Source organism: Cydia amplana, chromosome 22 (assembly GCF_948474715.1).
Source record: "Cydia amplana chromosome 22, ilCydAmpl1.1, whole genome shotgun sequence".
NCBI classification, from domain to species: Eukaryota; Metazoa; Arthropoda; class Insecta; order Lepidoptera; family Tortricidae; genus Cydia; species Cydia amplana.
In genome coordinates this window covers 5638461-5651436 of record NC_086090.1, presented here as the reverse complement: position 1 = coordinate 5651436, position 12976 = coordinate 5638461, and the positions used below count along the sequence as shown (strand labels likewise).

The 12976-nt window shown below is 42.5% G+C and overlaps 1 protein-coding gene across 1 annotated transcript in view; it reads right to left on the bottom strand.

Annotated features, from left to right (window-relative positions):
• The window catches only part of LOC134658319 (collagen alpha-5(IV) chain-like), a 34781-nt gene that overhangs the window by 14331 nt on the left and 7474 nt on the right, over positions 1-12976 (bottom strand). The window contains exons 3-11 of the mRNA XM_063513950.1: positions 12649-12822; positions 10693-10823; positions 9650-9808; positions 8272-8400; positions 5329-5580; positions 4565-4678; positions 3051-3177; positions 1724-2256; positions 361-469 (exon numbers count right to left, since the gene is read on the bottom strand). Coding sequence (XP_063370020.1) covers positions 361-469; positions 1724-2256; positions 3051-3177; positions 4565-4678; positions 5329-5580; positions 8272-8400; positions 9650-9808; positions 10693-10823; positions 12649-12822 — 1728 coding nt within the window. The remainder of the gene's footprint in view (positions 1-360; positions 470-1723; positions 2257-3050; positions 3178-4564; positions 4679-5328; positions 5581-8271; positions 8401-9649; positions 9809-10692; positions 10824-12648; positions 12823-12976) is intronic.

Below are 12976 nucleotides of genomic sequence, written 5' to 3'. Positions count from 1 at the left end.
GAGTTTCCCCAAAACACGAGTCCGTATTGAAGAACAGACGAAATGTAGCCATGGTTGCGGTGACACTCGTTGTCTTATGTGCCAAATACGTAATCTTTTTATAAACGTTATCTATGTGTGATTTCCATCCAGTCTTAAGTGATATACCACTGCTCACTAGAAAATGTAAGTGTAAGGCCTGAGTGGACGCTCGAAGCGGAGCGTTCGGCGGGGCGTGCAGCGTGGCTGTGGGCTCACGCGTGATGTGAGCAGCGTGCACTAAGGCCGCTCCTATACGTGCGCATTTGTTTAACATGCACGTCGAACGCCTCGCTGCACGCCCAACTCGAGCGTCCACTCAGGCCTTACACTTATGCTTACCGTTCATGGCGTTGATGTTAGGTCCCGGCATCATTCTGGGCCCCATGTGTGGACCGCCCATCATACAGGGCTTAGGGCCGCCCATTCCGCCCATAGGATTAGGCATGCGCTGCAAACGAGAGAGTATCTTTATATGAAGAAAATATTGAACCCATAGGGTGAAATGGGTTAATTAAAGCCCTATGACCGCCGAAGACGTCAAGTAATACGCGCGGCTACGTCCCAATATCAATCTTCGCGCATTTCGACAAGGTTCACAATGGGCGCATCATTGTGAACCTTGTCGACACGATGGGCGTGGCGTTCAAAGGGTTAAAGGGTTGATTAGTACTTTCAACTAACTGCAATAGATGTTATATACATAGAAAAAAAAGTCCAGTGACCAAAGCCATCAGTCCGGTTTTAAAAAGGGACGTTTGAAAAATTCAAACCCATTCCATAAATTCATTGACACCTGGTTCATCAAAATAAGCTTTACAGTTTTGATGTTACGTTGGATTAAAAGGCATAAACATATCCACAATACATACAAGACTGCCATACTAAAAAAACCCCTCCATTCGTCTTATCCCTACTTGGATAATAGATTTTATAGCATTTGAAAACTAACAGAAAACTAAGCTTTTCTACTACTATCAATAATTTTTATTCTTTCATAATCAAGATATGAGAGAATAAACATAATAAAATAATCACAAAAGCCGACCTCGACAGTTATGTTATATCGTCTAGTTAAGCTGGAAAATGCGTTTGTCCGCTATTCGTCACATTACCATCACAATACGTACTTAAACCAATAGTTTTTAAAATGGTTATTATTTTTTGTGAATTTAAACCTTCGTATGTCTAAGCATGCTTAAAATATCCTTCATCGCATAAAATATCAAGGGGACTAGCCAAGAAGACGCGAATTGATCGAAACTTTAATAATATATGGAAATAGTCATAGTCATCAGACGTGATCACAGACAAGACATCCTCCAGACTGAGCATAGTAGCGCTACCCTGCCACAAATATACAGTAGTTTTACTCCATTTTCGAGTATAAGTGTCTTTGTGTGACGTCCGTGTCTTTGAACGGACCAATCACGGCACGGGACTCGCTCACCTCGTCCCCCGCACCCCAGTATTTTTGGCAGCATCGGTTTCATGAAACAATTGCTCTAAACTCCGTCTAAAGTCTATTTTTTTATTCGGTAGACTGAAATGACAGTTAATAGTATGAAATGACATTTCATGTTCATACTATTAACTGTCATTTCAGTCTACCGAAAAAAAAATAGACTTTAGAAGATTCCTAGTCTATGGGCATGATGGTTGCTTAGATTTAGAAACAAGTTGAAGTAATTTTAATTTTACTTACCCCCATAGGGCCGCCGCAACCTCTACCCATGTGCATGTCACTACACATGCCGCCTTTCATATCCGGCCCCCCGCACGGCCCCCTGATCCCCTTCATCCCGCACATAGGCCCCATCGGCCCGTTCGGCCCCATCCCCGGCATCATAGGCCCGTTCGGCCCCATCATGCCATTCGGCCCCATATTGCCGTGGGACATCATGCCCGGCCCCAAGCCCATCATGGGGCCGTTCGGGCCTATGGGACCCATGCCCATGGACATCGTACAGGAGGGGCCGGAGTTGGACATGTTAGACATGGTGGACATGGGTCCGGAGCCCATAGGGCCGTTGGGGCCCATGGACATGGGTGGGTAGGGTATGTTCATGTTGGCGCTGGAGTTGGGCGGGTTGATGTCCGGGGAGGGGTCCCCGGACTGGTTGGGGTTGGGGGGGTTCTCGGGGAAGAGGATCTGGTGCATCTTCCTGATGGTGGCCAGCTGTTCCTCGCGGTGCGCGCGCTGCTGCGGTGTTAGGTTCTCGTCTGGAATTTTAACACCTGTAATAGACAGATAGCATTGTAGATTTTGTATGATATGTATACATGTTTAAGAAGAGTGGTCCGCTCTTTTATCTAATACCTTTAATTGTCTGTTATAGTGGCCGCTACTTTCTAATAAGTATAGGTGAACCAGGATCTATTGAGGGTGCGCCATGTTGCGGAATTTCACTGGAACTAATTTTTTCATACTACACTGAATTGTCACCCTATACATGAGAATAACAGCGCCCTCTTGACAATTATCATATATTACTGGTCAGGCTATAAGTAAGCGAGGGATGCAAGTGACACATATCGCGTTACATGATTGACAGATTACAGAAGGGTCAGAAATGTTAAAAGCTGGTTGTGACCAACATTTCTAACTTAACCCTTAAAAACGTAAGAATGATCTAGTTTCTGTCTGAATGAACTAGTCGTTGAACTGGTAGTTGTCTGAACAACTTTTCAATATTACTTAATATTTAGTGTTTCATTGTTACGTAAATAAAATATATAGATGGTCAAACCAATTTGTCAGTAAATAGGAACAAAAAAAACTATACACATCCTTTTCTTTTGGGTGCTCGTACTAGTGTAAGACAAAGATAGTATGACTCCCTCCATCTATGTTTGAAATAAAACAGTCCTTTGACACACTATAGTTTGTCAAAGGACAGTCTCATTTCAAACATAGACAGAGAGAATCATACTATCATTGTCTTCCACTAGTACTAGCACCTAAAATAAAAGGATGAGTATAGTTTTTTTTTCTTATTAACTGACAAGTTGGTTTGACCAACTATACGTACCCTTAGGCCCGCCCTGGCAGTCTGCCTGCGAGGAGGGGGTCTCGGCCTGGCTGGATGGCGGCTCGGCCGGCTCGGCGCACGCGCCTGGTCCGTTTGACATGCCGTTTGACATTACGGAGGGGTTTTTCTGGAACAAATACATCAGTAAGTATTTAAACATCACAATCAACCACGTAGAAGAGCAGGTGGAATTGGAATTATTTTTGTATACGTGGAACTAGCATCGTTCGTTCATTCGCTAAGCCTAACCAGGTTTTTTGGATACTCTTGTTTGGATGTTTGTTTCTCAATCACACGACTAATGCGGTTTGGATGAAATTTGGCAGACATATAGTTAATCTAACCTTGAATATCATCCAGGATACAAATTTAACACGTAATTCATTAGTAAAGATGTGAAATGAGGGATGAAAGTTAGGACACTAATGCCCAGTTGCACCAACCCCATTTAATGAAATTTTCTATGGAATAAAATTTAGCGAACGCTTTAACGGTGACGACGGTTTGGTGCAACCGGCCCTAAGAGGGGGGCAGTTAAACGACTTTACTCTGCTGAAACTGGGGACAGAAGCTGTAGTCATAGAATAAGTCAGGGCAGTCTGTAGATGATGTAATGTAGGGACGCCAACACCAGGCCAGAAACATCGACTGTCGATCGCTTGTTGCATTCAAAAACAACTCCGTCTCCAACTATTACATGGCGACCCTGCCAATAGGGATGATAACACATGTTGAATTTTATAACAAAATCTAGTAAAATAGATAGCAAACGAGCAATTTATCACAATAATGTGGATATTAAAATAAAATATTGAAAAATTACAAAAATACAGGACCTGAAAGTTTCAAAATTTAAGTTTTTTTTTAACTTCCAAAAACGATAAAAGTAAGGGTACCATTCGATTCCTTATATTTCATCCAAAAAAATATTGTATAGCTACTATATACATAAACGCAATATTTCACCAACAAAAACGCAATTTCCTTGTTTTGTCCATACTACAAGATGGGCGATGACGTCACGGCCTCTGGCCGTTTTGTATAGGGCGTTTCGCGAGTGAAGTGCGACTGTCGGCCTTTGACTACAATTTCTGACTTTTGTGTTACTTTAATGCAATGGGTCCCATATAGACATTTGATCTTAGAAACAAACCCGATCGATTTTTTTTTTTTTTTTTTTTTTATATTATAGGACATTATTACACAAATTGACTAAGCCCCACGGTAAGCTCAAGAAAGCTTGTGTTGTGGGTACTCAGCCAACGATATATATAATATACAAATACTTAAATACATAGAAAACAACCATGACTCAGGAACAAATATCTGTGCTCATCGCACAAATAAATGCCCTTACTGGGATTCGAACCCAGGACCGCGGCTTCACAGGCAGGGTCACTACCCACTAGGCCAGACCGGTCGTCATAATCGATTGATACCATAAAAGAAAATTAGTCATGTAGCCTATTGTTTAAGGCCCTACAAGTTCTTGTAAAATAAAACAATGCACTCACGGTGTCCCAGGGAATTTCACCATCAGCACCGAGGCCGTCCATGACACCGCAGGACGGGGTGCCCCCTGGAAACCCATCCATGGGTCCCATCTGCCCCATCTGACCCATTTGGCCCTGGATAAAAAATAAGGTTTTCATCACACCACAGACAAGACATCCTCTAGACTGAGCATAGTAACGCTACCCCCTCTGCCACTTATACGGTAGTTTTACTCCATCTTCGAGTCAATCCCGTGCCGTGATTGGTCCGTGTCTTTGAACGTACCAATCACGGGATTCGCTCACCTCGTCCCCCCGCACCCCCGTATTTTTGGCAGCATCCGTTTCATGAAATAATTGCTCTAAACTCCGTCTAGAGGATTCCTAGTCTATGCATCACACTTGCTCACAAACGGAAAGTATTGTACTATACAGGAATAATATATGCGGGGTAATTTTAGTGGTTAGTTTATATTTTTATAATATGTATGCTAGTTTTAAGGTATTTATGTATGGGCCACTAGTTGCCTGAAATAAATAAAGTTTCTGGTTAAATTATGTGACAAATCCGAGGATAAGCGAGGAGATAAAAAGATTTTTTTGGGTAAATCAAGCTAAAGGGTCTAAGTACCATGAAAAGTACATGTAGCACACGTTTGTCAACTCATAGAAGTAATTTTTTTATCTATTTCATAACTGTTAAAGACATTTTTACACTATCATTAAATCGTGGCAGATAACCCCACGGCAAAAAATAACGAAATATTTCTGATTTTCTCGCTCACCTTCATCATCATCATCTGGTTCCCTGGCCCGCCCATCCTCGGCGGGCCGCCCATCATGTTGGGCATGTGCCCCATGCCCATCGGCCCCATGGGCCCCCCGGGGCCCATCATGTGCCCCATCTGATTGGGGCCGCCCGGCCCCATCATGTTGGGGCCGCCCCGCATGCCGCCTCGGGTCTTGGCCATGGCGAGGTTGTTCAGCCATTGCGCTGGGCTCTGCTTGTTGAACTGACCCATTTTTAGTGGGTGTTTCTGTAAATGCAAATTTAATCAATCAATCAATATCCTATTTGTCTTAATACGGTTTACATGGTATCTTAATCTAAGGTTTTAAGTAGGTACACGTATCAATAAGATATACAGCAGTGTACATACTCTTAAGATAAAAAAACAAATAATAAAATAACCACATAAAATGGTTTTAATATTTAACTATCTACATAATATCTTGAAAATGTGTGTGTCCGACTCCAGACTGAGAATATGAGTATTCGAAACAGGGATGTTGCGAACATCCGCATCCGCATCCGCGGAACTTCCCCATTATTTTCAACATCCGCATCCGCATAAAATCGATGCGGAGCTTATGCGGATGCGGATGTCGAACAAGTCGGTACAGGGACGTCTTAGCTTCGGCGTAAGTGCTAGGTAATTTCGTCATTACCTATAACGAAATCGTCTAGATCTAGAAAAGTCGGCCAAGTTACTTACTGTTTATTAAATATAATGCACCTATATTCTTGCTCAAATACTAAACGTTTAGTTTTTTTGAAATAAAAATATACTAAAAATGTAATATTTGACGTTTTCTAAGTACCTAATCTTGACATCCGCATCCGCATCCGCGGATGTCAAAAAATCTGCATCCGCAACATCCCTGATTCGAAAGTACGATAAATGCTGCAGTTAGGCAAGTCACATGCCTTTGTGATTTGTCTTGTAATGAAAAACTGAATGGACTCGTCATTATATTTATTTATTAATATCGTCATATTTACTTTATTTATTTTAAAGCAAATATTTTTCAATAAATATCTTTTCCATATGAAAAGCCGCATGTGAATCAAAAACGTCAGTACAAAACCCCTATTGTCATCATAATGTACACTTCTACACTTGTACAATGTATTAACACAATCGTACGACCTTGACTAATTCAAGGGCATGTTACAAATCATCATTCATTTTATCGACATTTAAGATTCAAGGTCATATCACATCCGATATTTTGACCTTTTTTTTATACAATTACTGCCGTATTCAACCTATCTCTTTGAAGAAGAAAAGATCTCGTGTATAGATATTTTAGGACATTCTTATATAAATTGACCAAGCTCCACAGTAGCATAGAGAAAGAAATACATAGAGTGCTCACTCCATACATCAGTTTTAGTACTAAAAAGACTATTAGCATCTAGCATTGAGTAGCGGAACTATCAGTACTGCTACTTGACAATAGATGTAGCACCGACCGGAAAGTCTTATGCTGTTGAGATAAAGACTTTCCGGTCGGTGCTACATCTATTGTCAAGTAGCAGTACTGATAGTTCCGCTACTCGATGCTAGATATAGACACTGAAATTAATAGTCTGAACTGATGTATGGAGTGAGCACTCTTGTCTTACTATATTTCTCTATGACAGTAGGGTCAAGAAGGCTTTTCTTGTGGGTACTCAAGACAAAAATATCTGTGCTCATCACCATAAAAAATCTGCCGTGCTAACAACAGATGCAGTAATAACACTTGCTTGAACATTCTAGATTGAAAACCTCAAGGTCGTTTTTTGGGTAGCAAATACCAACCTTCGGGGATTAAATCTGTCGATAACCGTTTCAATGTTCCACCGACATGTAGAACCGTAATCTATGATAACTTAGAAGTGGGTTAGCGACACAGCCTTGGTCGTGGCGAAGATAATGGATTCGCAACGCTTGAGACGTTTACTCAAGTGTGCAACAGAAGATGCACTTATATAATATATGGTATGTAGAATGACGTGACGTATTGGAAGCATACGTCTTTGTATACGTCTGGTCTGGCCTAATGGGTAGTGACCCTGCCTGTGGAGCCGCGGTCCTGGGTTCGAATCCCGTTAAGGGCATTTATTTGTGTGATGAGCTTCCTGAGTCTTGGGTGTTTTCTATGTATTTGTATATTATATATATCGCTGTCTAAGTACCCACAAGTCCCACAACACAAGCCTTCTTGAGCTTACTGTGGGACTTAGTCAATCTGTGTAAGAATGTCCTATAATATATATTATTTATTTATTTATTATTTGTGTTCAGATTGAAACAGCATTGCGAATCATTTTTAGCTCACAAAAGCATTAACCTCCGTATCGAATAGTTTTATCAGGTTTCTTATCTATTTCTAAGTTATTTAAATTTGACGTCACATATTATAACGTCGACGTCCTTACGAAATTGCTCAGTGATATATTTGAACCCTTAGGACCCATTTAGACGGTGCGAGAACACGCATGCGAGTTTCATCACATTGCGTCATTTGATCGGTCGGCTGAAATTTATTTTATTTATTGGAAAAATGTTTACATGACCTTACAGACAGATCCAATGCGCCATGAAACTTAACATATACCGAACAGGTACATATAAATATAACTATTACAAATAACAATCAGGTACCAACAAACAATTACAAATAATACATTTACAAATCACTAGTCCCTTATCACATCCACAATTACATCTTAACGGATGTAGGCCTCGCATCCATCACCTCACAGAATCTCCGGCATTCATTTCTCTCAGATACCCAACGCCACGCAAACAGGCCACACTCGGGTGGCAATGTAACTATTATAAAATCGCATGCGAGTTCGCGCGCCGTCTAAATGTGCCCTTATTCAAAATAGACTCTACTACTAGTCGCGCAATAGACTCTATTGGTAATAAGATAAGGTCGCAAATCGTACTCACCTCGAGATATTTCTTAGTGCCCGGTTGCGCGCAGTGGTAGGATATGATGGAGTGGTGCTGCCCAGAGATCACAGACTCTGCTCCCTTGTTGGCCATTATTGTTGAGAACACGAAGATTTGGCTCTGCTGCTGGCGTTAATAAGTTGCGTTAGTAAGGTTGTTATTCCATCTGTCCAATATCTTTGTCCTGTCATTGCGTCTCACTCTCTCATTAAGCAAAATGTGAGACAAAATACACATAAAGGAATTCGGCAGGTAGAATACCACCCTAAGGTAGTCTGTTCGGAAAGAGAAAAGTCGTGGAATGTATTGGGCCCCGAACATTCCACGACTCTTCTCTTTCCGCACAGACTCTAGTTATCATTTGAAAGTAAACTATTCAAACTGGAGTTTTTGAGGACATAAATATACATACTTTTAGGATGTATCACTCTTATTAAGAAACCATTACAAGGGGCAAAAATGAATGTTTCAAATGGGTGTCACTATCTAAGGGTAGTATTCCACCCGTCCAATTTCTTTGTCCAATGTGTATTTGCGTTTCACATTTTGCTTAGTGAGTGAGACTAACCCATTGGACCAATATATTGGACAGATGGAATACCATCGTATCGCATCAGTTCTCAGTTCAATCAATTTTGTTCGGTGCTTATATATCCGGTCAAAATAAGTCAACGTTCTTTCGATAGGTGGCGCTACTATTTTTATTCGTCCATGCTCACAACTGAAGATCGGTGAACCTTTATGTGTACACATCAGTAACTCGTGGCATTTAGGTAGCACTTAAAACATTAGTGATGAGCACACATCGGTAACTCGTGGCACTTAGGTAGCACTTGACAGTTTCTAACAGACTAGTGATGTGACAATGTTCTTCCTATACGATTCGAGAAAAAGAAACCACTAAAAAAAGGAATTAATTAAACTAATCTTTTAAGTGCTATCTAAATGCCACGAGTTACCGATGTGTATAGTTTGTAGCTTTCTAGTAGAGCCCGAAGGCTTATCCTATTGTCTATTGTTCAGTAAAACCGCACGTGCTACTTACCTGCAAAAAAGGGTCCTAATTATTCTATTTGGCACCTGAGCGCGGGCTAGTCCAACGCTCAAAAAACCAGTGTAGGTGCGCTCTCCGATAACGCGCCTTTGTTACGCATCTCGATGACACATTTTAGACTGGTTCTGTAGCGTTCGACTCGCCGGCACTCAGTAACCGAAGTACCGATTTTTTATGCAGGTGGTTGTGGCACGTGGCACGAGCGGTTTTTCTTAACAATAGACAATAGGATTAGCCTTCGGGGTCTATTAGAAAGCTACAAACTATACTTATGTATCTTCGCAATAAGGGTTAAAATTGTAAATGAGCATGGTACTCTACCTCCATACTCCCGGCCTGCTTGCTGATGACATTCGACGGCAGCGTCTGCGCCTCGCTAGACATGGCCATGGACACCCCGGGGCCCATAGGCCCGCCGCCGCCCATCCGGCACGAGCCCAGGTCCGGACCGTTCGGGTTGCGGCAGTTTTGGTTGCCGTCCTGTTGAAGTAAAGTGAATTTTTGATGCTCTTGGTATATTGGTAATTTGGTATATATTATCAGAAGATCAGCGCTGGAAGTCGCCAGCAACATGCTGAGGTGAAACCATTTCATGGCACTTTCTTGTTTTGTATAATTTGTGCTCACGAATAAAATTATTTATAAACTGTTTATGCGACAACGGTTTCACTCACATGAATTTTTTAGTCGCTATTGGCGACATGATTGAACCGTTGTCGTATTACAGTTTAAAATATGTCTCACGAAAGTTTAATATCGAAAAATATTTATATTGAAAGTAATGAATGGAAAATATATTGACGACCTTGAAAGATAATGGGACCTCATAACAGTCTTAACACATTGCGCGCTACTAGCGTCAAGCGTAATTGAAAACATGGGGAAAAACCGCATGTAGCGAAAAACGACTACCAACAGAGATTCCGCCTAGCGAATCGCTGGCAATGAATTTGTTAAAATATTGCCACGGCAAAGTCGGCAAGCCTGACTTACAATAGGTACAGTCGACGTCAAAGGTATGTTTACATTTTTCTCCTTATTACCAAGGAGTAAGGTGCAAAAGTGTAAACATATTTTTGACGTTGATTGTATGTACCTTATAAAAGTTCTCTCACTGGGATTTTGCTTAAACTGGCCATAGAAACACTAAGGCCCCTTGCACCATCCCACTAACCCGGGGTTAAGCGGCTAAACCGTTAACCCACTGTCAAATTGTACTGGTAACCATGGTAACTCCAGGTTTAACCACTTAGCTCCGGGTTAGTGAAATGGTGAAAGTGGGCCTACTGGGCAAAAGTTACCACAGATCCCCAAAAAATAGGATGAAAAAGAATTGTATTGTAAGAAAGATGTTGGTGATATACCTGCATGTTGCCAGACGATCCTCGCAGCCCGGTCTGCGGATCCAAGATATCGTTGGAGTCTGATGACAGCCTCTCGGACTTGAGAGACCCCGGCCCGGGCATGTCGCACGACGGAGACTTCGTTGGGTCACCTGCGGAAATTGACGTGTTAGTTTTTTTATGAAGTAAACAAAAAAACCGGCCAAGTGCGAGTCGGACTCGCGCACGGAGGGTTCCGCGCCATCAACAAAAAATAGAGCAAAACAAGCAAAAAAACGGTCACCCATCCAAGTACTGACCCCGCCCGACGTTGCTTAACTTCGGTCAAAATTCACGTTTGTTGTATGGGAGCCCCACTTAAATCTTTATTTTATTCTGTTTTTAGTATTTGTTGTTATAGCGGCAACAGAAATACATCATCTGTGAAAATTTCTACTGTCTAGCTGAGATACAGCCTGGTGACAGACGGACGGACGGACGGACAGCGGAGTCTTAGTAATAGGGTCCCGTTTTTACCCTTTGGGTACGGAACCCTAAAAATACACAAAGAAGTAAGAAGTAAGTTGAGGTCAGAGCACACCGGCTGCTTGCGCAAAAATTTTGGCGACGCACACGTCACGCAAGCGGTATGACGTCTCTCATATGGATCTGTATATTACAACGCGCACGTGCATGTCTACGCACACGCATCCAGTGTGCACAGGTCCTTATTCTTTTGTACAGAATTGGGAACTCCAAACTGCCAGCCACGCTTTTGTATCTTCCGTTTATTTTTCGGGATCGGCTTGTGAAGCATTTGGGTCTCCCGTACCTCCTGTTTTCTTCTGGTCGGATTCTGTCCGCGGGACTTTGAAAACCCCTGCCCCTGACATTAGTAGAAAAATTCTTTACCGTTGCTAAGTATTAATCACATCAACCTCAAGGTTTCCAGAGAGAAATAACCTTGTTCTATCTTCTTCAACTGTGTTAATCTTTTTTATTGCTGACTTTATCTCTTTAAGTGCAACATATATCTCTAGGGATTCTTACCAAGTCCCCACCAGAGTCCTCCTGTGAGTGGGGCTCAATTCTGACCATGTGTCACCTCTAAAGGTACTGATTGCTATTTAAACACATTATTATTATTATTGTACATTCCGTAAGTTTGTCTATCTAATTTGAATTCTCCCCTCATCTACTCGAAGGTTAGCTGGAAGAGATCCCTTACAGGGATAAGTTCGCCTTTGTACCTTTATTTCTGTAAACATTATGTAAACCTGTGTTGTGTACAATAAAGTGATTACTACTACTACTACTACTACTACTACTAAACACTCACCATCGTTGTCCATGAGGCCGTCGATCTCAGTCTTGATCCCATCGACCCCCAAGTCCCCGCCAGAGTCCTCCTGTGAGTGGGGCTCCATTTTGACCCTGTCCACATTTTCTAAAGGCTACTAAATACACTCACCATCGTTGTCCATTGAGGCCGTCGATCTGTCTTGATCCCATCGACCCCCAAGTCCCCGCCAGAGTCCTCCTGTGAGTGAGGCTCCATTTTGACCCTGTCCACATTTTCTAAAGGCTACTAAATACACTCACCATCGTTGTCCATGAGGCCGTCGATCTCAGTCTTGATCCCATCGACCCCCAAGTCCCCGCCAGAGTCCTCCTGTGAGTGGGGCTCCATTTTGACCCTGTCCACATTTTCTAAAGGCTACTAAATACACTCACCATCGTTGTCCATGAGGCCGTCGATCTCAGTCTTGATCCCATCGACCCCCAAGTCCCCGCCAGAGTCCTCCTGTGAGTGGGGCTCCATTTTGACCCTGTCCACATTTTCTAAAGGCTACTAAATACACTCACCATCGTTGTCCATGAGGCCGTCGATCTCAGTCTTGATCCCATCGACCCCCAAGTCCCCGCCAGAGTCCTCCTGTGAGTGGGGCTCCATTTTGACCCTGTCCACATTTTCTAAAGGCTACTAAATACACTCACCATCGTTGTCCATGAGGCCGTCGATCTCAGTCTTGATCCCATCGACCCCCAAGTCCCCGCCAGAGTCCTCCTGTGAGTGGGGCTCCATTTTGACCCTGTGTGCCGGCTCGTCGGGCTCCTTCTTCAGCGCCGCCGGGGTCGGCAGCGACGCTGACGGCGGGCGGGAGCCGTGGCCTGTTGGAAAAGGCATATTTAGTAGGTATTTCATTGCCACTTAATTTTAATCTTTGGTAACTGTGGTGGATAGTAAATGTCAGAACTAAGCGACATAAACAACCCTCCTGTTTCGTTCAATAAATGTACCTAATCTTCATCAGACGGTTGGCGG